Here is a 26,679-nt window from a genome sequence, read left to right as displayed (position 1 = left end):
GACACACGCACACCCTCTCTTCCTAGTGTATTTTCCCTGCAGTGCTGCTGTCTCAGCTGTCTCTTGCTCCGTTCGGCTTGGTTCGGTTCTGCTTGGCCCGCCTCGGCTCGCACCACCACGTCCACTTCCCCCCCGGATGGATGGATGGATGCTGCTGTCTCTGAGTCTGACTCCCGTCCCTGCTCCGAACCGAACGGCGGCTGCTGGCTGGGGTCAGTATAGTAAACTGTTTCTCGTGTGCGTGCGTGTTTAAAAACAGACCCACTACATCCCACTAAAACACAACACCCACTTTTCACCCCCCTCTGCTAAAGCTATCAGAGTCGGATGACGATGTGCCCTCTATCGACCTGTCAAATATGGAGCGAAATCTGCGTCAAGTTGAACCAACGTAAGCATTTAACTTCCGGTCGGTGATACAATAAAATAAAAGTCTAGGTTATAAATATTACAAGGTTTTTTGCTGAATAATAATAATAATATAATGCCTGTAAAGGCCGGAAATGTGTGCAACTGAAACATTTTGAGTTCCCATTTACAAATCCAACGTGTGTGTGTGTGTGTGTGTGTGTGTGTGTGTGTGTGTGTGTGTGTGTGGCCGCAATTTGCTAAACTAGATTTTTTTATAATGGGATGTATCTAGAGTTGCAATACCACCCAGTGACTGCCCATTCATCCAAATTGCATTTGCATTGCAATCTGCTTGTATTAAACAACGTTAAATTCAACAACATTGCAGCTGTAGGGAAAGCTTAAATTATCCTCTTTCAAACTACAAAGCGTTTGTTTCATAAAAATCCACCGTAGACATGTTATGAACTACTTTCTGTCAAGAAGTTCTGTGCAGGTGATTCTTTTTCTAAGTGTTGGAGTTTGGAAGCGCTCGTTGAAGTCACTGAATGGCCCTGCGTACCACCTGTTTTAACTTTTGTACATAATGCAGGAAGCAGCAGCATGACTCTTTGATAAAAATGAGTGTTTCCAAACTCCATCACTTAGAACAAATATCATGGCATGGAATTTCTTGACAGAAAGTAGCTCATAACATGTCTACAGTGGATTTTTATGAAACAAACGTTATGCAGTTTCCTGGGAGCTGATATACAGTGATATACAGATACAACACTTCTTTCTCAACTCTAGATTCATCCCATTATAAAAATATCTAGTGTTGCAAATTGGTCAAATTGGCGGTGCAACATTTTTGATGGGTCAGAGTTTTTCATATGCAATCGCTACATCATGCTACCTATATGGAAGGTGTAGCTGAACACCTGTCTCCTCCGATACAAGTGTCTCCTTCTGCCTTCTCTTTCTAAAATTCTCCAAACATGGTTATTTTAGACAGAACACATATTGAGGAATAACAGCAACTTAATAAATGGGGCAGCATCAAGCTGGTTGTAGGAAACCTGTCCACCTCTATGGGTCCAAATGTAGACATATTGTCAGGTAACAGTTGTCTCATGAGTACAACTTAGATTTTTTTTTACAATTGGATTTCAATGTAGTACAAAGCTCAGGCACGGATTATCAATGGAAGTTAGTGGTGCTTAATTAATCTCTGTGGACCGCAGCCTGCAGGGAAGGCTGATTGGCTGAGCACGGAATGTATATGAGCACGGAATGTGCTCAGCTGATTGGCTGAGCACGGAATGTGATGTATGATGATAAGAGCGCTCCTCACTTTACATGGACCTACTGCAATGCCTTCCTATTTAATTTTTGTTTTGTTTCATTAGACATTAGATTTGCAGAGATAGGAAACCTAGGTCCGACAAAAGAGAGATATGAAGGGAGTTGAATGAAGTCCTACTTTTTCTACAATTGCTTGTTTCCTTGACCTCGCCACCCCAAAACATGAAACATATATATTTTTTTACCAAAGGTTTTATTTTGTAATGCGCTAACTGGAAGTCAAATGCTTACGACAGTTTGGCAGTTTGACATGACGTGGGCTTATTGACGAAGGTTCCTCCCACTCCAAGACCCATTCATGAACCGCCCATTGTCGGTGACGTAAACAGAGAGCCCAGTTGGTAGTAAATCCCATTGTCTTGAGGTATGGTGGCATTGTCGGTGGTTCGTTTTTGAGGGGTGCTAGCCCCTCCTATATTCAGCTATAGTGTAGATTCTTGTCCTGCTAACACAAACATCTAATGCCATTGACAATGAATGGAAAATTTACGTCATGTGTCTGAGCAAATCGGCTATTTTCGTCCTACACAAATTCCCATTAACAATGAAGCAATAGACAATTAGAGCAAATGGGAGCGCCCCTCACTTCACTCGGGTGTGATTTTTATTTTTGTATTCATATTTGATGAAAAGGACAGTTACATACTAAGTATAACATGTGTATAACATAGTATTTTATAAATATTCTAATGCCACATATTTTTTGCATGAACATTGAACTATTTATAATAAGATATATCTATCTTATTATAAATAGTTCAATGTTCATGCTCCCACATAGGCAGCACACCTCTAAACCATATGGGACCCATGTCAGTGTGCTGGCTGGGTAGATAGATAGATAGATAGATAGATAGATAGATAGATAGATAGATAGATAGATAGATAGATCACTGTTTCTGGTGGTGGTGATGCGATTGTACACACACACACACACACACACACACACACACACACACACACACACACACACACACACACACACACACACACACACACACACACACACACACACACACACACACACACACACACACACACACACACACACACACACACACACACACACACACACACACACACACACACACACACACACACACACACACACAAAGTTGTCCCTCCACTCGTGTCATAAACCGTTGTCTGGCAACCAACCAGCCAATCGTTTAAACGCCGCCGCCACACTCCCTCTAAGCGATGGGATCTTAACTCCCAGGCTGCTGTGAAATGTATGCACTGTATGCATGCAGGCAGGGTGATCCAATGATCCATGGTTGGCATTTCGAACGGACAGCAGCAGGAATTCAGTTTAGTTCACTCTACAAAACGTTAGCAAAACGAACTACACGAGATTAGTACAATGTGGTTCAGAGACACTTGGACAAAACCGTCGTGTTGTCCAGTCCAGTGATGAAAGCCACAGCCCACGGTAGAATTACTACCGTGAGTCCGTGACCATCATACATGTTAATTCATCTGGGCAAGACAAAAGTCTGTCTGGCTGCTTTGGTACGTAACGTATCTAACTCTATATAAATGTTTAGCGCGAGAAAAACTATAATTTACTTTAAACATTGTCTCTTTGTTTTTGTATTAATATTTCCGCGCTCTTTTGAGGAAGGCTAGTGATCAGCAACATTTGATTTCATGATTTCATACAAAAACTCGACGTCCTTCACTGTGCAGCGAGCGACATGTAAGTTCTTTGCATATTAGCAAAGCAAACATTATTCTAGTATTTTACTCAACTTTCAGAGATAGTTTTTTAACCGTTAATACAACTGGATAAATTAAACTATTATCTTATCTATTGTAGCTCTGTCTGCAACCCAATTTACACTTACTGTAGTGTAAATCCCAATGTACTTTATGTATTTCTGGTTTGGTTTCGGTTTTTACATTGTTTTACCACTAGAGGTCAGACCAGGCCAGGACCGGATCGGCTAGACATTACCGGGTATCAGTTCACATGACAACACAACTGTAGGGATATCCAGTTCATTAGGATTTTTAGGTCATTCATTTTACATAAACGTTTTTCCAAATTAACCCTTAAATAAGTATAGGACAACCTTGCTATGAAAATGTGTCTACCTATGTTATTTTACCAGCCATTATAGTAGGATTGCATTTATATGGTTTGTAGCTTCTTTTCATTTCACATATAGGCCTACATTAGCTAATTACAATACAATACAATGACCCTAATCCAAAAGGCTCAAAATTATAGGATAACCTTGATATGTCTATTTGTTACCTATTTTTAGCATTTTATTATACCAGCATTATACCGGTAGGCTACATTATATTGCATTTTTTAATGGTTTAGGCCTAAACCATGAATAGTTAATATTCAAGCAGCTATTTTGTAATTTGAAGAGGTATTTTTATACTGTGTAATGCACCAACCTAACCAACACATTTTCGTATATACGACGTAAGCATACCCGGCTGGAAATAAAACAAATGATGTTGAAATATTAATGATGGTCACAGTTACAGAAAAGCAAAATTATAATATACTGCATAATTGCATATTTTGTGTGTGGTGTGGGTGGGGTCATTTGACTTAGTGTACCTTGATTACATTTTACTATGCTGTAAAATATGACCTTATGCATTTTGCGTTTGGTCACTTTAGCATACACACATTTTTGGCTATATAGAAGTGTATTTTTGTACGTCTCTAAATGTTATGATGAATTGAACATGGTGGCCCTATTGTAAACAAATGTAATGTTTTATGGTGTCATCCACAGTTAACAGTTTTGTATTGAGTTGTGCTTGAAATGTGCTGTAATTCTCCAATCTGGTAAATACTTCAATCAATCAATCCATTCTGATAAATACAAAATCATTGGGCCTTGTACAAGTCCTTCAGGGGCGAGGGCCATTTTGTTTTGCTTCAGGAAGGACAGTTCTTCCTGTAACATTTTTGAATATAGGTCTACCGTACTGTTTCTCACTTATCAAGGGGTCTTATTACATTTCAAGAAACAAAATTGCATTTATTTCAGACATGTATGTAGCACTTGTGTTTTTAGTATAGCGCTATACTCTTTCTTGCCTCTGAAGACGGTTTAGAGGGAAGGAGGAGTTTAGACAAAGGCCCACTCCATAAAAAAATGGTGGCTTCTGCAGAGAAGCCATGGTGTCCTGCTCTACTCTCTACATGCTGCCATTACTACGTCTTAAGCCTCTAAATAAGAGAACTACCAACAGATGCGAGATTGGACAGCTTCAAAACATTGTTCTATGGGGTCTGTATGTTAAGGATGGACTGTTAAGCATGTTATTTCATGATTTAGGCCTAGCTCTCTGCTTATTTTTCCTTCCTCTGTCTCTCTCACAGCCACAGAGCTGCCCTGCCTGCGCTGAACAAAGATAATTACTCAGGAAACATTTCGGCCAATCAGACGCCGCCTTGCATCCTGCCTGTGAGGAAAGGGACCAGTCAGGAGCCGGCTAACATTACTCGGGCCTGATCGCCTTGCCTGAAGAGCGGAGCCTTTTCCCCCGGCTGAGAACTGAGAGTATCCTCCATGTTTTATAAGTGTTGACATAACAGTGTGTGAGTCAGGCAGCCATGCATCCACAGAGGTAAGCCATGTCTCTTTATCACTCTTAATAACATCATGTCTTCATTCCTGTCGTTCTAGTGACTGCTGGTTTCTGGTGACAGACGTGAACACCTTTAAAATCAGAGTTTTGGTGTCCCCCACAGGAGGAGGGGGAGGGGTGAGGGGTGGATTTGGAGGCCTTGCAAGGCCTCTGCTCCACACACACTGCTGTGGTGGGGGTTGGGTGAGGACTCAAGCATTGCTCTCCCCCTCTATACCAGGGTCACATGGGTGACCCATACAGTCAAGGCAGAGGGGACCATGGCAAATACTTTTTCTTTAATATTATAGAAAATAAATAATAATGCAAAATAAGAGTTAGATTTAAAATGGGCACACATCTACTCCCTGTGGCAGTCTGGTTTTGCCAGAGAGATGTGTGTGTGTGTGTGTGTTGGGGGATGGGTGGCAGAGGAGTGCAGTGTACGCTTTGTAAGTAGATTGGCTCTGTTGTTTTATGTGTGCCATGCCAGGCCAAGAGAATGGACGCGGGGGCAACAGATGTGTCTGTTGAGGCATGGGGGGTTGGGAGGGGGCAACAATAATGGCCATAATTGAACACTAGTTCTCTTGGGTTTAATGGAGGGGCAGGATACACTGAATACATGAGGGAGTATCTGCATTTATTTTATTGTCTTTTATTTAACATTTTCAGATTTCAGTTTCTGGATTTTTTCCCCCCCTGACAAATGAACTTAGATTGAAGAAAGCGGTGATGGTGCAGCTACTGTAAATTCATAGCCCCGGCCACCATCCCCCTCCTTATAGTTCAGTACACTCAGTTGAGAAAACCCCTAGATTTTCAGGTACGTGGGATCTCCATTTACAGCCCTGGGCCCTCTGTTTACAGGCCTGTGCTGCACTGAGGCCACGGCACCGTTCATCGTAAAAGTGCTTCCTCTAGTTTCAGATCCTAAAAACAGTGGCCATTTTGTGTTTCAGGACCGTCCCTCTAGGGAGAACTCAGATCCTCCTTGCTCAGATCAGACAGGCGGTCGAGGAGCAAAGCAATAGCTGGCTCTTTATTTTTTACAAGGTTTTGTAATGTTTGAAGTTAAATATGATTAGACGGTGCTGTGTTTAGCTTATCTGTTTTCTCCCCACTTGTGTGACACTGTAGGCTATCTCTCCTATTTCTGACATACAAACAAAAGACATGACTGAGCTCCAGTTCATTTACAGATTGGGTTTATTGCTTTTTCAAGGCAAATTTGACTTTCATCCGTTCTGATGTTATAATGAAATGACTGAATGAACCCCCCCTATCTTTAGTAGTCATAATAAGCACTGTGAAAAGTCTTTTTTTCTAGCTTTGTACAAAAGCTTTCTTTAATTATGTGAGCTGCAGACCAACACCACAATGTTTCCTTTCACCAAGATACAAATGTGCATGGCAAGCGTAAAACCAAGATTAAACCACTAAGAAGGTGAAAGAGTAGTATGCACACTACGCAATAGTAATCTGATTTGTGATCAGTAATGTGTTGTGTAATAACACCATGGTGAGGAAACTAATAGACCGGGAATGTCTGTGTTAGCTGAGACAATGTAGGCATGAGGCAGTAAACAGGACACCAGGGATTGAATAGCAGACCATTGACTCGCTCCTCACAACCACAAAGATAATCTCCAATCCCCTCTGATTCATGCTGTCCTATAGTGTCCTCCCTGGGACGGGCATGCCAGCCAAACTGGAAATAAAATAAAATATCGAATGCAGGCAGCAGGGGAAATCTCTGCAATGCAGCAAACATGCTTTTTAAGAGGAAGAAGGAAAGCTGTGCACACTGATCTGTGTGGCACGGCACTGCACAGCCGACCAATAACGTTCCACCCGGTTGGCCTTCCAGCCAATTGCAGCTGCAGCTGAGGTTAAAGATTGACAATCGAAAGGAGAGCAGGAGGGTGAGCGAGGGCCTTCTGGAAAATTCCACAGCCATCTTTGATCCACTCTTTACAGCCATATGAAAAATCCAGGTTGAAAGATTATTTTATTTATAGCACCAGTAGACTTGATGCGATGCATTGGGGACATTGTATTTGAACACCTATTCAGGGTTATAAAAGGGTTATATGTAGTTACGTTACAACCAATTTGTGATATGTTATAATAACAATATACAGAAATATCATATGGGTAATTGTGCTGACCTTTGACTTACTTTTTGCTGAGAATGATTTTGTCGATATGATCCATCCAGGAAAAGTGCTGATTGTTTGTGTTTTTCTCTGCATGTCGGCATATAGTAACACGTGTCTCACATATGAGGTTGAATGTGTCTGCTTTAATTTCCTCCAAATCCCAGATAGCTTTAATAATAATAATAATAATGCCTTTTTGTTTGTTTGTTATAAACCATATAATCTCATTAGAGGTCATCACGGGCAGGCGACTGGTTTGGCTTGGTGTTTTCCCAGTCAACATGATTAAATCTAAATGGTTTTCAAGGACATTTTAAATATGAACACGAGATGACCTTGATGCCATTATTTAGGTGTCCCTCGAACTCTGATGCACACACTTCTCCTACTTAAGCCCTAACGCCGATCTACAAGCTTGCAATGTGAGCTTGTAGATGTGCTATTTTCGCAGAATGTTAGTTTATTATGGGCATGCCATAATAAACTATTCTGCCTACCAGAATAGGGATGCCGTGTGGTTAAGGGTAGAACAACGGTTCGCCATGTTGTGTGTATGTTAATTCTCACATGCCGTGGCGTTCTTTCTCTGCCGCTGAAACCCAATTAGGTTTTGACAGCGGTGTTCAAAAGCGAAGGCGAGAAAGGTAAGACAACATGAGAACATATGTTCCCTCGTTTCGTCACGGTTCCTGTTGTCTCCTCTCTCTCTTTATCTCCGTCCGTGCACTCACTGTGTGTCGGTTTGTCACAGACAGAGCCGGTGTGCGTTTTAATGTTTTGGATCTGTAATCCTCACAGATCTCTGGTCTTTCCTGCATGGATGTGCCAGTGCCTGAGTCTGAAGCCTCCGAGTGGGGGATGGGGGAGCGGGATGGGGGGGGGGGGAGGGGAGGCGAGGAGAGGAGAGGGGAGGGGAGGAGGGGAGCGAGCTGTGGCCTCCATTTTCAGTGACGAGAAAAACCCTGTTCGTCTCTCACAGGAGACAAGGAATCTCAAGGCACAGAGAGACAGACAGAGTCAGTGTTGTTTTTCTGTCCATCAGGTGTACTTATCGCAGAGGGGGATATGTACCTGGTCCTTCTGGAATAACCCCAGAGCCTGCAGAGGATCTATTTGGCTACACAATCCTTGCAGGTTAATGGAATACAACTCTTGGGTTTGATAATGGCCTTTTGGAACGGCATACTTTTTCCCCTGCATCTGGTCATCTTGGTTTGATTTGAGACGGCTGTTGTCAGACAGTTGTATGTGGCTGTGTGATAGCAGTGAATACAGGGTTGTGGCATTTGGTTTCGGCAGCCATAGGCTGCCTGTCCTCCCTCTCTTCTGTGCTTTAGTGCACGTAGCAGAGGGAGTTGGCTAACGTTTTCTCTTTTTCATGTGGGCCTCGTTTGTTCACTCTGTCCGGAACAGGAAGGCCCTGGAGGGGTTGGGGTGTACGGGTGTGTGAGACTGTAAGCACATTGAAACAAGACACCCTTACACCGGATTCTATTTTTTATCTGGTTGACCCTCCTCTATCCTTTTCCCAGATGACACAAGTTATCGAGGGTGATTTCTCCAGGTATTTGTTTTATTGTAGTGCTAGTAGTACAGTGCTGTATCTGAAGGACAGAAGAATGCAACTAGATTAGCTTGATGACTAGGAAGTGGAAACCCTGCCTTCCCTTGTTGGCTTGGTAACACTGTTGTTGGGGATTATGTTTGGGAGTAATGAATAGGCCTAATCATTATTACACTGGTGGTTGACGAGACCGACATCAACGTTTTTAACGGTTGTATGTTTATTGGTTGGCTGATGTGTTCATGCCTAATGATCTCTGTAATAGTTGTATTTATGCGTGCTAGGCTAGCACAAGGCCAATAAGGTCGGGTGGTGTCGCACTGTCGCCTTTGTTTTTATTATCCTTGCTTGCATTTTGATCACTTGGCATTGCTGAGGTGAATTGCTGTGTACAGAAAGGCTCACATAAGTCTGTGTAGTGTGTACAATTTATTTAAGGGGGAAAACCCCCCCTTTCTTTTTTTTTTTTTACTTTTTAGGAAGAAAACCTGCTCTACTCGCTAATGTGGTTGACCTTTGTGGCATTTGATGTAGAGCCATTCTCCTGACTTGGAACTCAGGGCGATGAACTGGTCAAGTGTGTGACCTGACAGGGATCCTTGGGAGGTTTTGTCCAAGGGGAACGTGAATAAGACTACATCCTCGGCACAAAGGCGGAGCTAACTCTCAAAGAGCCCCATTCATCACTAAGGACCCCCTCCCCTTTTATTATCGTCCTTTGCTCCTCCGAGGAAATGAGACGAGAGTGGAACCAACGGTAGAGGCTCAGAAAATCAGGCGTTTTTAATCAGTGTGCATTTGTTTGTGTGAGAGGCCCTATACTCATTACCTTTTTAAGATTACAAGTGATATTATAAGAACTATTCTGGGACGAAGCTCCTGCAAAAATAGCCGATTGGCTATTCCTGGCGAAGATATTTAGTGCGTAGGACGGGGCCTATTATAGACCCCTGGCTTGGGAACTTGGGTCAGCTAAGTATAGGGTTTATATGGTTAATAATATCAAATAATATTGTATGGTAATGTAATGTTTGTTATATGTATTGTAGTCTGTAATATCAAAAGGATAATTATATCACTTAAGACTAAGGGCTTCTTCAATGAGGCCTGTGTCACAGTTGTGGGCCTGAACATGTCACCCGAGCCAGGTTTGAATCCTCTGAGCATTTAAAGGGCCGACTGTTGCTGTTGATCTTTAAGAATAGTCATCAGTGCCACAGGGACACTTGTTGTTAGAGGAGGGTCTTCTGGGGTGCCAGAGGCCACATTAATCACACTACAATCGTTCCTCTAGTTATGTAGTAATGGCCAATACTGCCAGCTTAAATGGCCTATATACGGTACTTCAGGCCGATCTACAAGCTCACGACTCAAAGCGACGTGTTGTGTGCACGTCTGCTATTTACGCCAATTGATAGCCCATTATTGTTCACCCATCTATTATGTCATGGAGATCTACTATTTGCGCTGAATGTTTGCATATCGTATATTTATAAAATGATCTCCCCATTTAGTCATTCAACATTTCTGGTACATCTGCTATTTGTGCTATTTTGACTGTTCACCTAATGACTTTCCCAGAATGGGGACGAGTCACGAGTGCATGTGGTTAATTGCTTCAGTAGGAGTAATATGAGCCAATTTGGATGCAGAAATCAGGACCTACTGCAGTTGAACTAAAATGTTACATCTGTGGTTTAATGGAGGACACAAATGCAGGTTCATCTGTTTAAACAGCCTCGACGTGTGTGAATATATGCGCACGCCTCACAGAGAGAGAGAGAGAGAGGAGTGTTGCCATGGTGATTCTTGCTATGTTGTCTCTCACTGGTTTATCAGTAAAGTGGAAGTGAATAGAGGATGCTTTGATACTATAGGAGAGGAGTTCACCTTTACTGCACAGTGTCAGTTAATGCATTGACGTCAAATAGCAAAAGACAGTCTCTAGTGGTGCAGCCTTTGGGACCTGGGTGCCTTAGGTGCTGTTCCACTTGTTTACTGTGGTTTGTGAGTTGGTCTTGTGTGTTACAGTGTTTGCAGCAAAATCTGTTAGTGACATTGTCTTGCTCTCTCTCTCTTCCTTCTTGTCTTGTGTTACTCCTTGTTCTGCAGTCTGGCTGAGGACGAGATCAAGACCGAGTCCGATGTGGTAGAGGGCATGGATGCCGCCATGCGCTCCAAAGGTAGGCTCCAAAGCTAGGCTCCAAAGCCCAACTAGAATAAATGAAGAGATTGTTTTGCTATTTAAACTTTATTAATAACCCATTCTGACCTGAGATCAGATTCTAAAAATGTCTGTTTGAAAATGACAGTTTTCTGAAAAAGCTATGTTTATGTATGTCAGTCGTTCTTGGATTTTTCAAAAATAGCAGACCTACAAGCTCGTAGCGCGCCACTCGGTGGCACGCTACGAGCTTGTATGTAGATCTGCTATTTTTTAAATAGCTAAAGCATAATGTAATGCTAACACCAAAAGGGGTTCCTGCCTAAAATGGGATAAATGAAAAGATTGTTTTGCTATTTAAACTTTCTTAATATTTAGATCTTACTTGGCTAGTTTTATATTGATCTTGAAGTTGCAAATGTCATCGGGTGCTCTTGGGTATAAACAAAGATGCTGTTATGCTTAACTGACTATACTCGTTCAGTGTTTATGTCATGTGTCAACACGCAGTCTGACAGCAGGTGTTACCACATTACATTGTCCTTAACGTGCCATTGGTGTTACAGTGTCATTACATTATACTGTATTATGTATGTACGTATTGTGATTACAGAAATGCTAAAAGTCAAGACACTGTACTCATCAGCATGCTCATTTGAAAAGTTATTATTTGTCTCCTTGCTTTTCCATTAAGAAGAGAAACAAACTGTAAGATTGAGGGACTGAGAGATTACTGGATCTGGTTGGTCTCTAAAGGTCCTTACAACTGGGGGCGTGACCAGTAAACGTTTGATATTTCATATCAAACTATTAATTTGGTGATGCGGCCCTCATTCGTACATGTTGATGCTTTTATTCGTGGTGACAAACAAATCATCCTAAAAAAGAAGAAAAAATGTCCACACAATGTTTGCATTCTGTGTGGTTGTACTCATGAGTCATGCCACTACAGTTTAAATGAATGCAAATGAGTCGCATTGAATATACTACCGGTGTTTAAGGACCTTAAAGGGGGCTAGGTTATAACAACACAATGACGTCAATAAGAACTTGCGGGTGGCCTCAGAACCTTCGTCTGGTCCTTCCTGCACACCTAGAGGTCTTCTGATTGGATGGATTCAGTCCGCTGCACAGCTGTGATACATTTGATCAGATTGAGTGGGAGCTGGGAGGGCTCAGGGCTCTAGCTCTCAGAACAAAACAAAAGACAGCTTGGTTTGCAGTATGAATGGACACCTTTCACAAGTTGGGACACAATTTGTGACAGAATAAACTAAGATCTTATGTTGGATGGATTCTTTTGAAGCATGTAAGGGACCCTAAGTCACTATCATTCCATTTTACACAAGTTATGGGGGTCCATGGCAATAATGTATAGAGGGTATGCGCATGCATAAAGTCAATGGCCAATCGAGTGTCAAAGTGAGTTTAACGTTGTTTAACATTGTTTACAATCCGATAAGACCTTTCTGTTTGGATGTACGGGCTGTCAAGGCCATAAAGTAGTTTTTTGCCACTCAGTAGGCATTCCTGCATAACTTCCGGGTATGTTGATGATGTCACGCGCATATCCTATACCAAAACTTGTAATTATTCAAGTTTAAGAACCAGTGGTGTGGTGGATGATGTGTGAGTCTGTCCTGTTGCGGTGACCCGGTTTTGTCTCTGGCGTGCCGTCCCCTAGTCCCCGAGCCGCCTCCGGGGGCAGCAGAGCGGCCACCGGCCCCCCAGAAGAGGAAGGTGCCTAGCAGCCCCACCCACTCCTCCAATGGACACTCGCCCTCAGACTCCACCCCCAGCCCGCACAAGAAGAAGAAGAAACCCGGGGCCGTCGAACGTAACAACAAGGACCAGGTGAGGGTGAGGACACACACACACACACACACACACACACACACACACACACAGCATAGTGCCCCCATGTTTGAACCAGTGACACCAATGTATGTTCACCTCACATTTTGTTTTGTATATTTATGTTTTGTTGAAGATGATGTTCAATGACTTATCATGACTTATGCTATTTTCTCCATTCTTTTTTTTAATGTATTATGTAAATGCATTCGATGTAAATGCATTAGACTAGGGGCATTAAACATGGGAGCACAGGCTACTTTGTGCTTGCCAAAGTGGCTCTTTTCGACTACAAGAACAAAGCAAAGCGTGCCATGAAGCTACGTTTGTTTCCATAAGCTACGGATGGGTTTCAGAGGTTGTTTCCATACGCTACAGATGGGTTTCAGAGGTTCTGTTTCCATAAGCTACAGATGGGTTTCAGAGGTTCTGTTTCCATAAGCTACAGATGGGTTTCAGAGGTTCTCAGACCCTAATTTTGGCCCTACTGCTCAGTAGGCCTGTCACAATTATTACATAATCGCCTGATCAGTTATTTGAGATAACTGAGTGCTAATCTGTGGAGGAAAAAATTGCCTCAGAATAAGCCTCATAATAATTGTAAATGGGCTATTTTCTCTTTATGAGAATGTTTGAAAGTATAAAATGAATTAAATGCATGGCCTACTTTGGCCATAGTACATTGTTTATTTTGAGTATTGGTATTGTCAGTCTTTTCTGTGCAATGTTTGGTTTACAAAGCCTAAAAGACAAGCACATTATGTATTGTGTTTGATTTATATGTTCCAATATTCAATGCCAAAAACGCAATAAAATCTTAATCATCAACCAAAATGTAATTATCGTGACAGGCCTATTAGCTTAGGAGCTTTACTAACCCTGAGTTCTAGGAACCCATGGGAGGAGCTAGTGGTGATTTCGCTCTGGATTGGTCAAGACATTGGACCCAGATGCTAGAGTAACACCGCCATTTCTTATTTTATATAAAAGCCAACAACAGAATCAAACTGAGAAACTAATGATGAATAGTTTATACTTCAACAGAAAACGTATCCCAGAACTTCATGTGTTCTGGTAAGTTTCAGGTTATGGAAGGTCCGGGTAACCCATTGCAGTCGAAAAGAGCCATTGGAGCCGGTGGAGTGGTTCCTGGTTGTGTCAACATTGCTCCATATCGTTGTTGTCGGGAAGAAACCTCTTATCTCCATTGTTTGTGTTTTATCCTAAACCAATGCCCATTCCTGATCATCCTACAGCGTCCCTCAAAAGCAAAAAAAGCTCAAAACGCAATTTTAAGTTGGCGACCTGCTACTTTTACTATTTATTTTATTTGGATCCTGAAAAGTAACCGTTTTGGCCATATGAGGTTTTCCACCGACAGAGACGATATGCATGAGGAGGGTAATTCCAGTTTAGCTTCATGTGAGAAAGGGTGTGTTGAACCTGTTGTTGTGACTAATGTATCACACACACCTGGGCGTTTGCTGTTTGCAATCACTATACCAAATTCACCCTTCACGTAACATAATGGAAAGTGTCTATTTAACGTCTTTTAACTGTGTGCAATGACACTGTACTGATACTGCATGCCTACTGTATGTGGTTACGCAATATGTTCTTCATGCCAGTTATGATCGGCCCAGCTCTTTCATGCTGACTACTTTCAGATTGGGAAAAAGTGAAAATTAAACATAAATGTTATCATGTGAAAATAAACAGGAATTATCCTCCAGAGTCCAGACCCGACTCTTTCCAGTCAAATGTTCTGACCAGCATTTTTTGTCACTTATTTGTTGAGGGATTTAGAGTAATGCACATCACAATGCTGGTTGTTGGTTCACATAGGAAAAGTAAACTTGTTATGTGAGAGAGAAACCAAATCAAAGCCAAATCAGCACCCAGCCTTGTGCGGTGCTAACTGTATTTCCCTTTGTGCTTCTTTACCCTGCCTTTACTACCAGCGTGTTTCTGTTGCACTGCACCTTTTTGTGTTTGTTTCTGCGTGTTTTTGAAACCTGCCCCCCTGTTTTCTCTTGCCTGCATTTTCAGTCAGAGCTAAGACATGGTCCCTTTTACTATGTGAAGCAGCCAGCACTCACCAGTGACCCTGTTGATGTTGTACCGCAGGATGGCCGGAACGACTTCTACTGCTGGCTGTGCCACCGCGAGGGTCAGGTGCTCTGCTGTGAGCTCTGCCCGAGGGTGTACCACGCCAAGTGCCTCAAACTACCCGCTGAGCCAGAGGGCGACTGGTTCTGTCCAGAATGTGAGGTATCTCACTAAAGACGTGCGTGCGTGTGGGGTGTCTAAATTGGTGATGCGCACGCTGTTGGTGTTTAAGGCACATGCTTTCCCGTTCTTTGCAATACGTGTGTGATCGTTTGTCTCGTGAGCTTGACAGATAGTGGGGGCTTATTAGTACTGTAGGCATGTAGGCTCTCTGTGCAGTTGTCTCAACTGACATGAATGTGAACATACTAGTGCATTTTGTGTGAGCTTAATCAGAAGATAATAATGCAAATAGTTTACAATAAACATTGTTTATTATCTTTGCATCTGATTTTTCTTTTAAGGCGTTATTTCATGGCTCATTCATTAGTGAGACAATTACAAAAAGAACAAAGATTTTGACCAACACTGGCCTTTGTCAGTGCAAAACATACAGTACAGTATATGATACTGTTTTTGCAACTTGAGTGGCCAGAAGAGTAAAGTGTTGCCCCCGTAGTTTTGCTTAATGATGTTACCGTTTCTATACCAATTTGGCATTGTTAATAGTTTGCATTGTTTTTCTTGCAGAAAATCACTGTTGCGGAGTGCATAGAAACGCAGAGCAAGGCCATGACAATGCTAACAATAGACCAACTCTCATACCTGTTAAAGTTTGCCCTCCAAAAGATGAAACAGCCTGGGGTAAGTCAGGTATTCTCTTCAAACTATACTGTAGCCTACTATACTAACAATAGTATAATAGTCCTCTATATTAGTCCTGAAGTTCAAAGGACTGAATGTTGAAAAGCATGCTATTGGCATGTTAATATCTGTCTAAAATCCTTTCTTAACAGACAGAGCCTTTTCAAAAGCCTGTGGCTCTGGAACAGCACCCAGATTATGCAGAGTACATCTTCCACTCTATGGACCTCTCCACTCTGGAAAAGGTAATATGCTCAACTGCATTCATAAATAATAGTGTTGTTTTCGTCTACTAAAACTAAGAGGAAAAATGTTCGTCGACTACCTTTTTCCACTGACAAAAACGAATGGAAACTAAATGAAAATTAAGCTATGATGACTAAAACTAAGACTAAATATACTGACAACGCGACGCGTTGTGAGCTTGTAGATCGGCTATTTTCAGCAAGTGTAAAAACACTCATTACGACGGCATCAAGGCCCACCAAAACACATTTTCGTCGACTAAATCACCTGTAGATTTAGTCGACTAAAATCTTATGACATTTAGTCGACTAAAACTAGACTAACACTAAGACATTTCCAGGTGACTAAAATGTGACTAAAACTAAATGAAGTTTCAGTCCAAAGACTATGACTAAACTAAAATAAAAAACAACACTGCTTGATACGCTACATTGCAATATTCTGTCCATATCCAAGCCTGAGAAAACCCGTATGGATGACTGTTCATAACTGTCTTTCATCAGGGTTCTTATACCAATGTTGTGTGCTTTTGTGTGGGGGTTACAGTTACAGTAGCGTCGGTACTAGTGAATGGCTGATACATTATTTCTGATTCTAAATATCTGATATGTATCCTACTATCGTAGCATATATCATTTTAATGTCTTCTCACGATTGTTTTTTTTATAGAATATCAAGAAGAAAATGTACGGCTGCACAGAGGCCTTCCTGGCTGATATGAAATGGATCTTGCACAACTGCATCATCTATAACGGAGGTACCCATGCCTGCGGTGAAATTAACTTTTTTACCTCACCAGTGTTGTAGGTTAAATGTTTGACGCGCAAAACCTTTTTTCCCAGCCAAAAAGTAAAATGAAGCTACAGCCTTTTTGTATTGGGTAACATAAATCATAAATATTTAATCTACATGATGACACACACAGATTGTAAAGGTTATACAAAGGAGCTTTTGTGATGGGTGTCATTAAAGGCATTTTCAGTTCAGATTACAAACTACACAACCGTCATCAGTCATCCTGTCACTCTGTTATGATACCCTGCAGTTTTAGTGTATTTTTGTTGACTCCACTCTAGGTAATCACAAACTGACGGCCACAGCGAAGGTCATCGTCAAGATTTGTGAACACGAGGTACTGTTACTAATTTAACCATTTTCAACCCGGCGTCCTGATTTTAGGCAGAAATATCAAATGCACAAGCTCATGATGTATTGCCAATGCAGCACTTTGGGAGCTTGTAGATCTTAGCTATTTTAGAAAATAGGTGGGTAATTTAAGTGGGTAATTTACCTAGATGTTAAAATATCCTATATTATAACATTGATCCAGCAAATAGATTACTTAGTTAATGGTAAAATGTTTATGATGATGTTGATGTCTGTGTATGTTTCAGATGAATGAGATCGAGGTGTGTCCGGAGTGCTACCTGTCTTCGTGCCAAAAAAGGGACAACTGGTTTTGTGAGCCATGTGTAAGTTTTTACATACCGTAATCATGTTTTACACATATTGACTTGCAGATTATGAAGTAAAGGGTTAGAGGGCCTGATATGGATATTTGTCAGTAATCATTTTTAGATATTGATATTGACAATGTGTCAATGCACCACGTTGAGATGTGCTCTTTTCTGGTTGTTGCTTTCTCACTCCTCAGATATTCAATGAAATGATAAAAAAATATCGGCAAGAAGATAATCGATAGATGCATTGCCTGAACATAGAAACTAAACAACATGACAGTAGTTGATAGTATAATGATAATGATGATGTACAAACACAGTGACACAAAGCCAACAGTGAACAGTCCTGCAGCCATTAGAGTTTTATTTAAAACTATATTATAAAACATGCACAGAATGTACATTTAGTTCTTTCTTTGTGTTCCCCATCATAGAGTCAACCCCACCCCTTGGTCTGGGCGAAGCTAAAGGGGTTTCCCTTCTGGCCAGCCAAAGCACTACGCGATAAGGACGGCCAGGTGGATGCACGCTTCTTTGGACAACATGATAGGTGAGACCTTTGAATGAGTAATTGGTTACTTATTTTTATATACTTGTTGGGGTTATTGCTATTTGCAGAGGAAATGATGTGCAGATATAGAGGGGAGTTGTGACTACTAAATGTGATCCACACACTATCCACTCAGCTCCCAGGGTGCCCCAGGACATTTTAAATTGTGTTTGTGTTTTGATAGTTCATCAAAACTAATCAAAATTCATTTTTTTTTACCTACACTAATAACTTAAGTCATAACTGTGTAACGTTTTCAATTAAACAAAATCTATGTCTTGATGTTTTTTCACTGGTATGTTATTCTTTGCATCTTCTTTGTCTACCCCTGTCAAATTAATTAATTTATACATATTATTGAAGTTAAAACAACTTTACATTGGCGCTAGGACGCTAGGACGTTTTGGAATGGTACGGTCATGGTTTTGTTTCTAACTTAATTCTGCAAATCACAGACTACGGGAGCTACCAGAGGTGTCACCGAAATGACTACTAAAATGGACGCCACACAGTATGACATTAATTGCTTGTATTGACACCTTTTGCATTTTCTCCCACCAGGGCTTGGGTTCCCATTAACAACTGTTACCTCATGTCCAAGGAGATCCCGTTCTCCGTGAAGAAGACCAAGAGCATCTTCAACAGTGCCATGCAGGAGATGGAGGTCTACGTGGAGAACATCCGCAAGAAGTTCGGGATCTTCAACTATGCGCCCTTCCGCACCGCGTTCACGGCCACCAACCAGCTGCAGATGCTGGCCGACCCGTCCAACCCCGACGCTTCCAAGGTCAAAACGGAAAAGCCCGAGAAGCTGCGCTTCAACTTCGACATGACCGCGTCGCCCAAGATGCTCATGGGCAAGAGCACCATGCCCAGCGGGATGAGCAGGAGGGTCTCCATGACGGACATGCCGCGCTCTCCGATGAGCAACAACTCTTCTGTTCACACCGGTTCCGATGTGGAGCCAGATGGACTGGAAAGGGGCCCACGGAACGCATCCTTCCTCTACAGTACTGGAGAGGAATCGATGGACTTCACTGGTGATTAACTGCTTAGAATCCACTCGTATTGACCAATTAACCCACATAGCGCGCTATGAGCTTGTAGTTCTGCTATTTTTGAAAAATCGAAGAACGACTGACATAGAAACATAGCCTTTTCAGAAAACTGTCATTTCCAAACAGACATTTTTAGCCCCATATACTGTACACTGGTGACTGAGGTCACCCAGGGTTCTATACATGTAGCCCTCGCTTTTTTTTGCGGGTCCTCTTATTTCCAATAGAGGACCTGCTACGTTTCAGATAATTTGTCCATATGGGTACTAAAGGTAACTAAGCTTCTTTGCTTGTATACAGCATCCCCTGCCTCAGTGAAGACCGGTCCTGCAAGCAACATAACAGGAAGCCCCAAACCCTTCAACCCTGGACTGACTCCCAAGCAGGAGAGGACTCCAGGCACAGGGAGCATCCTTAATCTCAATCTGGGTCAGTTATCATTTCACGGCTGCACAAAATCATCCATGTGGTGAAGTTTAATTCTTCATCGTGTTGAAGTTGGAATGTTGTCCCTTTTCCTCTCAGATCGAGTGAAAGCAGAGATGGATTTGAAGGAACTGAGCGAGAGCGTGCAACAGCAGCAGCAGCAGCAACAGGGTGCGCCGGTCCACCTTCCTACCCCAAAGAGGCCCATCAGGAGCCTGGACAAGACCATTGAAAGTTGCAAGGCCCAGCTTGGTACATACACATAAAAAGACAACCTTTCTCTGCTGCCACATTTCTCTCTTATGCTTCAGACTAGCAGCGGCAAAAGCCGTGGTCAGGTACAGCTACACTGTCGGCTAGAGGCTCATCGCGCTTGTCGACATCATCTAGCGTCGGTCTGTGGGAGCGTCGAGCAAGGAAAACTTAGAGGATTTGTTTAAAAAGAACAGGTTACCGATGGCAAGAATTCATTTTCCTACGTTACAAGCAGCACTTGTGTGAAGAGAGAAGGGGAGTCGAGATGGTGAAACATAAACACGATTGACACTTTGCAGCGCCCTGCGCTGAAAAAAGTTTAAGCTAGCTCAACTTCTGTTGGTAGCTTACAACAGTGACATGTCGGGGTCAGTTTATATCTTCTTTATGTCCTGGCTTACATCGAATTGGTTTGTAGCCTGTTGTTTTGTTGCTGCTAGTGTGATCATAGATGGAAATATACATTGGTTAGCTAATGCTCATTTTCACCCGTAGTCCCTGCGTGTAGTGTTCATCTCATACCTTGTAATCTTCAAATAGCTAGCCTTTAAATAAAGCATACATTAGTAACTTCAAAAATTATTTGCAATCCATTAAATTATTATCGGGTAAAAAAAACTATTAATGGATTGAATGATTAACTTTGCCTGTGTCATGGGTGATTGTTGCTGAGTGATTTGTTTTGACTAATACATTTAAATAAACTACAATCAGTATATTTATCCTTCCACATACAGGAATTGATGAGATTTCTGAAGATGTCTATAAAGGTGTGGAACACAGTGACTCTGAAGATTCTGAGAAGTCGGACTCCAGCGACAGCGAGTATCTCAGCGATGAGGAGCACAGACCTAAGAGCAGCTCCGCCCACGACGACAAGGACAAAGCCGAGAGGAAGAGGCCCAAAGCAGCTGTGCAAGGAGACACTAAGGAGGGAGGGTCAGGGACGGGGGACAAAGCCACCCCTGAACCCCTGCTCAGAGACAAGCAGGGCAGCAACGGCCCTGAAAGGGAGAGCCAGGATAAGCACAGGCCGACCCTGTCCCAGGCCCCTACGGACAAACCCAAGGCCACGGAGGAGGGGAAGGCAGCTGCCCCCTCGTCCCTGGCTGAACAGGACTCCGACTCTGAGAGAGAGTTGGTGATTGACCTGGGGGATGAGCACGGGGGTCGCGATCGCAAGAGGGCCAGGAAGGAGCCGGGGGCTTCTGCCCCCAAAACCTTGAAAGAGTCTCCCTCTGCCAAGCTGGAAGGTGAGTTTGCAAATATTCACTTTGATCTGCATGTCTCTGCGTGTGACATGTGACATGTGACTCACATTGAGTGTGGTGAAAAGGATATATGAAAACGGTTGCTTCCAGTCGCAAATAGTTTTTACTCTTTGCCAATGAGTTCAAGTTTTTTGCAACTTTTTGGCTTCACATTCCAGTGCAGTGAGCAGATAGAGAGTAAGATGTGAGACACTGGTGCCATAGAAATTAATGTGAGGTTTCACATTGTTTTGTTTCTAGGTAAATTCCCTTCATCCACTGTAGCAGCTTCACCGGCACGGGAAGCCTCCTCCACCTCCAACCAGAAAGACCCCTCACAATCACCTGTCACGGCTGCTCTAAACCAGGGTTCAACTCTGACCTCTGGCCCAACGCCCAGCGCAGCCCCAGCGACCAGCGCTGCCGCTGCCCCCGTCTCCTCAACGACCCCGACTCCTGCAGCTGTGAAGAAACAGCGCCCTCTGCTGCCCAAAGAGACAGCGACCGCAGTGCAACGAGCGGTTGTTTGGAGCCCCACCAGCAGCAAGTTCCAAGCGTCCTCTGAAAAGTGGCAGATGCAGAAGGTGCAAAGGCAACAGCATGCAGGAGACCAGCAGCCGGGGTCGACACCAGCCCAGACCCCCGCCCCGGCAACACGCAGCCCTCAGCAGCTGCAGTCACCACAGCACAATTCCTCCTCCAGTACACGATACCAGACAAGACAAGCAGCCAAAGGTACCAAGCCTTAGAAATGTTTAAAACAACACTAAAAGAATAATTTACCAACTCAAGATATAACTGGTTACGTCTCCCAGTGTGGCACAGAAATTATGTCAGCAACCGTATTAATAATATGATGGAGGAAAACATCAATGATGCATACCTCTACTCTCACTCAATTTCCATTATTTTAGCAACAAATCAACTTGATCATTAAACAGATAGAGGCAGACTTTATTCATCTCCTGATGATATAAATGTTTGATTAGAAATTTGAAGACCATGTATGAGGATGAAAATGTATGAGGATGAAAATGTTTGAAGCACACAACAAGGGATCTCCTCTGAGAAGGAGGCACACAGAACTACGAGCCTCGTAGTACGAGGGTCCACAGGGGCAGAGACAAAACCAAAGGGCTCCACACAGTGAAACAGACAGAACCCAGGGGTCCTACAGAGATAGAACTAAGGGGTCCACAGAGAAAGAGAGTATTACTAGTAATAGGAGGATTTCATCTCACCTATTCCCACACACAGATGCATGTGCATGCAACCAGCTGGCTACTTTTTTTTGACCCAGCTAGTACATTGTATAGACTAATGTGTTCTGTGTTTGTTTGATTATGTATCTGTTGATCAGAGGACTGCCCCCTTTTTCATCTCTGGTTTAGTCCTGTAAAGCAGGAATCTTAAATTGCAGGAGCATGTGTAGCAAGTTTGGACTATATATATGTTGTAGTATTGTTCTACTCTGGACTGACGATACTGTATATAGAGAGTTGGCTGTGAGCTCATTTTACTCTGTAGGAAAACCGTTTTTGTTTTTTAAACGGACCCAGTAGTAGAATGTTCCTCTGCATTTTCCCAAAGTTTCTATATTGTCCAAAAGCATCACTGCGCCTTCTGAGCTTGTGAATCTGCTATTTGTATAGATTGAATGACTTTGTTTTCTCTGTGGTCTCCAGCAGTGCAGCAGAAAGACTCGCCCCAGTCCACATCTTCGTCAGGTACCACGGTCAACTCTGGCACTTCCTCTTCTTCCTCCTTCACGGCAGGAGACCTGCAGATCCCCACAGCTTCAGCGGACGTGGCTGCAGACATCGCCAAATACACAAACAAAGTAAGTCCAAGAGACAGTGAAGCCTTATTATAATAATAATAAAGCTTAGTTGTATAGCACCTTTTAAGAACACGGTCACAAAGTGCTTAACAGAAAAGAGCGTAAGACACAATTTGCAAAAACACAAATGGTGGATAAAAAATAGGAAATAGAAAAATCAATTTAGTATTTTTTAAGAATCGGCAAGTCTGATCTCCAGGGGCAGGACATTCCACAGTGACTGTGAGCTCTGATTGCAAAGGCCCGGTCGCCTATAGTTTTATTGCAGCCTGTTTTTATTGTGAGTAGAGCCTTGCCTGAAGATCTCAGCTCGCGGGCTGGCTCATAAGGGTCAAGTAGGTCCGAAATGTAGGACGAAGCAACGCCGGACCTAGCCTTGAATGTAAAAAGTTGTCTTGCACCGACAATAGGTGGATGTACAAGCTCACAATGTGTTGCAGTGTGATGCATTTGGAGATATGTGTACAAATATACAGTACGTTTATGCATAATTCATTTTGTAAATAAAGATGTAATTGTTTTGCCACTGTTGTTGAGTCATTAATCTGATATGGTCTTGGATAAAACTTTCAGATGATGGACACAATAAAAGGTACAATGACAGAAATCTACAATGACCTTTCCAAAAGCACTTCTGGAAACACAATCGCAGAGGTAAATATTTGTGGCTACAGTTGCAGTGTATATTGTAGAAATGCCTTCATAAGGCATATCATCATCATCATCACTGATGTTTTTGTTCCAGATTCGACGGCTAAGGATAGAGATTGAGAAGCTCCAGTGGTTACATCAACAAGAGCTATCAGAGATGAAACATAACCTGGGTATGTTTGATTGTTTCCATATAGATCTAATTTATACTTTGTTGCATGACTTCATGTCACTGCCTCTCAAAGAGCTGATATGTATACCACTGCTCCTGTCGTAATGTATATTATACAGATATATGATTTTTGTCTTGTTTATTTTAGTGTAAGTCATTTTGTGGTTGAACTATCAACATAATTATTTGTTCCATTTTCTATTTCAAGAGCTGACGATGGCAGAGATGAGGCAGAGTCTGGAGCAGGAGAAGGAACGTTTGGTGGCTGAGGTGAAGAAGCAGATGGAGACAGAGAAGCAGCAGGCGGTGGATGAGACCAAAAAGAAACAGTGGTGTGCCAACTGCAGGAAAGAGGCCATCTTCTACTGCTGCTGGAACACCAGCTACTGTGATTACCCCTGCCAGCAAGCCCACTGGCCAGAACACATGAAGTCATGCACGCAGTCAGGTAAAGCGCACACACACACACACACACACACACACACACACACACACACACACACACACACATTATTTGTGAGGACATCAACATCTTTGGACGACAATTCTATGAATGCATTTTTAACCTTTTCTTGTCTGTGTGCCTAACCCTAAAGCTGAGTTACACTTTAGATGAACGTGACTAAGTAAATATCAGGCATAACTCTAACTCTGACCCCTAAACATCACTTCTTATTTGTAAGCCTGACTTTACAAAAACATTTTTAACCATAAAACAACTATTTCTCTTGGGTCGGACCACGAAAATATCTACTTCTCAAACTCTACTATACTTGTGGCTGACAACTGCACACACACAGTACAGCCATTTTCTCTGTTGCCATTTCACAACTTTTATTTCCTTCTGCCACAGCCACAGCCACAGCTGGCTCACAGCAAGAGCCGGAAGCAGAGGCTGGCTCAGACACTTCGGCCAAACCATCGGGCATCTCTCCCCCTCCACAAGCCCTCGTTGCTGGAGCGGCATCCATGCCAGACAAAAGCTCCTCCCCCACATACATGGACAAGACAAAGGACAGTGCCGGTGTTACTGTGACCTAACCACTACACTACAAGCAGTCCAACCTGTTGCAAGGCTGCTGCGTGTGCTTACGGCGTAAAACGCAAAGGCACACATCGTGCTTGAAGGCACGCGTCTCTGTGACAAATCACATTGATTTCCCATCCGTCTTTCTTTAATCTGTAATTGAACATTTGCAATCATCTCCCTAATCCCCAAGTTTCACACGCCCACGTTCAGGTGGATTCACCCTGTGACTGTAAGTACGTCTTGATCAAAAAAATGTGAGTGTATATTTACACGCCTCGCCTATCTCCAGACCATAGACTCCGCCCACTCCACTGAGTGGATCGCTACTGTCTTCAGCCTGATACCAGGCTGACGCCTATCCTCATTTTATAGCTGTTTCTTTCCAACTCGTTTCTGATCTCTGAGGAAGATTGTATGAAATCATCAAATATATTTGCTACATAACATCTTCTTTGCTGATCTTGAGTTCTTTCATGCTGTTTTGTTATTGTTTTCTGTGTAAAACGAGTTTTTAAACAGCCCAGCAGTCAAGAGTGCATACTGTTTGAGCGTTGCCATCAAAGGCAATATTTTGTAATGTATGTATGTTTCATCTTTCTGTCTTCAGCCATGTCAACTTCATAAAATTGGCTCATATACATGTTTTATATTGTAGTTCCACAGTGTATACATACATTTAATTATCCATGATTTATAAAAAGAAAAAAGAAAAAAACTAAAACTGTACAAAACATTTTGTAAGAAGATACATGAACAATATTTATAGTGTTATATGATTTTTTATAGTGTTTCGTGTAAATCGCATTTCTGTATGTCTGAATGTTTGTTTTTGATGAATCATTTTATTTGAAAAATGAATTATTACCTTAAAATGAATGTCATTTCTGAGGAAAGTCTATTCAACTGGTTTGGTTATTAAAGAAAACAGTACTCGGACTATTGTAAACTGGGGTAAATGGAATCTGCAAACGACTGTATATTAAGTGTGCGCATGTGTGTTTTAATTTTGTGTCACGTACTTGTTTACATATTGTACATACAGCAAATGGATTGGTGAAAACAGATTAAACTGGTCTGACTTATGAACTGGTGCTTATACTGTGTCCGTAGTCCGTATAGCTTCTTAAAACAAACACATTTGATAGAAGCCCCTCTCCCGCCAACCTCAATTCATTCTACATCCATCAGTGGCGTTCTCTTGGCCAGACCTGAGATCAGTGTATGAAGAAGATGAGGACACAGCGGAGAGAATGCAGAAGAGTTTATTAATATAGGAAGGGGATATACAGTGTCGTGTCACTCGTGTATGTATGTATGTGTGTGTGTGTGTGTGTGTGGGGGGGGGGGGGGTAGGGATATAGGCCGTATGTCTGTACTTCAAGTTTACATATTACATTTAGTGGTCTTGAGACTTGTTGAACAAAAATTATGTATATTTTTGTCACAGTTATGCTTTTTTTTGTTTTGTTCTAAAGAATCTCTATGACACTTTGTATGTGGGAAAATGACTACCAAATAATTTATTTCAAAATACCACTGTTGGATAAAGATTCAAAGAAGATTCATAATTGCCAAAACACGAGAAGGCTTTTTCCACAGTTAGATTTTAGATTGTGTAAAGCCTGGTTTCTACTTTTTGCTCAGTGCTCCGGTCCGGTCTAGAACCCGCCTACTGTATCCGGCAAGTTTCACACGCACATACATATGCACACACGCCACACGCACAAGTCGTTTTCGCATCCGCTTCTACCGTGGCGGAAACCACTACCCTGTCTCTCATCCA

General features: G+C 42.3%; 1 protein-coding gene across 13 annotated transcripts; it reads left to right on the top strand.

Moving 5' to 3' along the window:
- The first annotated feature begins 80 nt into the window (after positions 1-80).
- LOC308314910 (MYND-type zinc finger-containing chromatin reader ZMYND8-like) lies at positions 81-25,998 on the top strand. Of its 13 annotated transcripts, none has more exons than XM_080762714.1 (21): positions 81-212; positions 5,054-5,301; positions 11,140-11,210; positions 12,876-13,051; positions 15,095-15,316; positions 15,845-15,967; positions 16,111-16,203; positions 16,874-16,961; positions 17,281-17,336; positions 17,599-17,676; positions 18,099-18,214; positions 18,776-19,254; positions 19,573-19,701; positions 19,798-19,950; positions 20,691-21,206; positions 21,465-21,938; positions 22,889-23,043; positions 23,617-23,697; positions 23,789-23,867; positions 24,075-24,314; positions 24,720-25,998. In XM_080762714.1, exons 2-21 carry the CDS (start codon positions 5,288-5,290, stop codon positions 24,905-24,907), a joined length of 3,531 nt encoding a protein of 1,176 aa, XP_080618840.1. In that variant the 5' UTR covers positions 81-212; positions 5,054-5,287; the 3' UTR covers positions 24,908-25,998. The 13 variants fall into 13 exon arrangements, with proteins under 13 accessions (XP_080618840.1, XP_080618838.1, XP_080618836.1 ...); XM_080762712.1 differs by lacking the exon at positions 81-212 and adding an exon at positions 3,244-3,397; XM_080762710.1 differs by lacking the exon at positions 81-212 and adding an exon at positions 4,821-4,961 and having other exon boundaries at positions 12,876-13,045; positions 15,173-15,316; positions 15,845-15,958.
- The last annotated feature ends 681 nt before the right edge of the window (positions 25,999-26,679 follow it).

Source organism: Protomyctophum bolini, assembly GCF_963924005.1.
Source record: "Protomyctophum bolini genome assembly, chromosome: 5".
Taxonomy (NCBI): domain Eukaryota; kingdom Metazoa; phylum Chordata; class Actinopteri; order Myctophiformes; family Myctophidae; genus Protomyctophum; species Protomyctophum bolini.
The sequence above is the reverse complement of the archived record's forward strand: the minus strand, read 5'-3'. Positions and strand labels throughout refer to the sequence as shown.

What these genes read in the sequence shown, in the direction of transcription:
- LOC308314910 (XM_080762714.1), top strand. An exon ending in TTCTTTGGACAACATGATAG is followed by an intron (nt 18,215 to 18,775) that starts GTGAGACCTTTG and finishes TTCTCCCACCAG; the next exon opens with GGCTTGGGTTCCCATTAACA. An exon ending in GGAATCGATGGACTTCACTG is followed by an intron (nt 19,255 to 19,572) that starts GTGATTAACTGC and finishes GCTTGTATACAG; the next exon opens with CATCCCCTGCCTCAGTGAAG.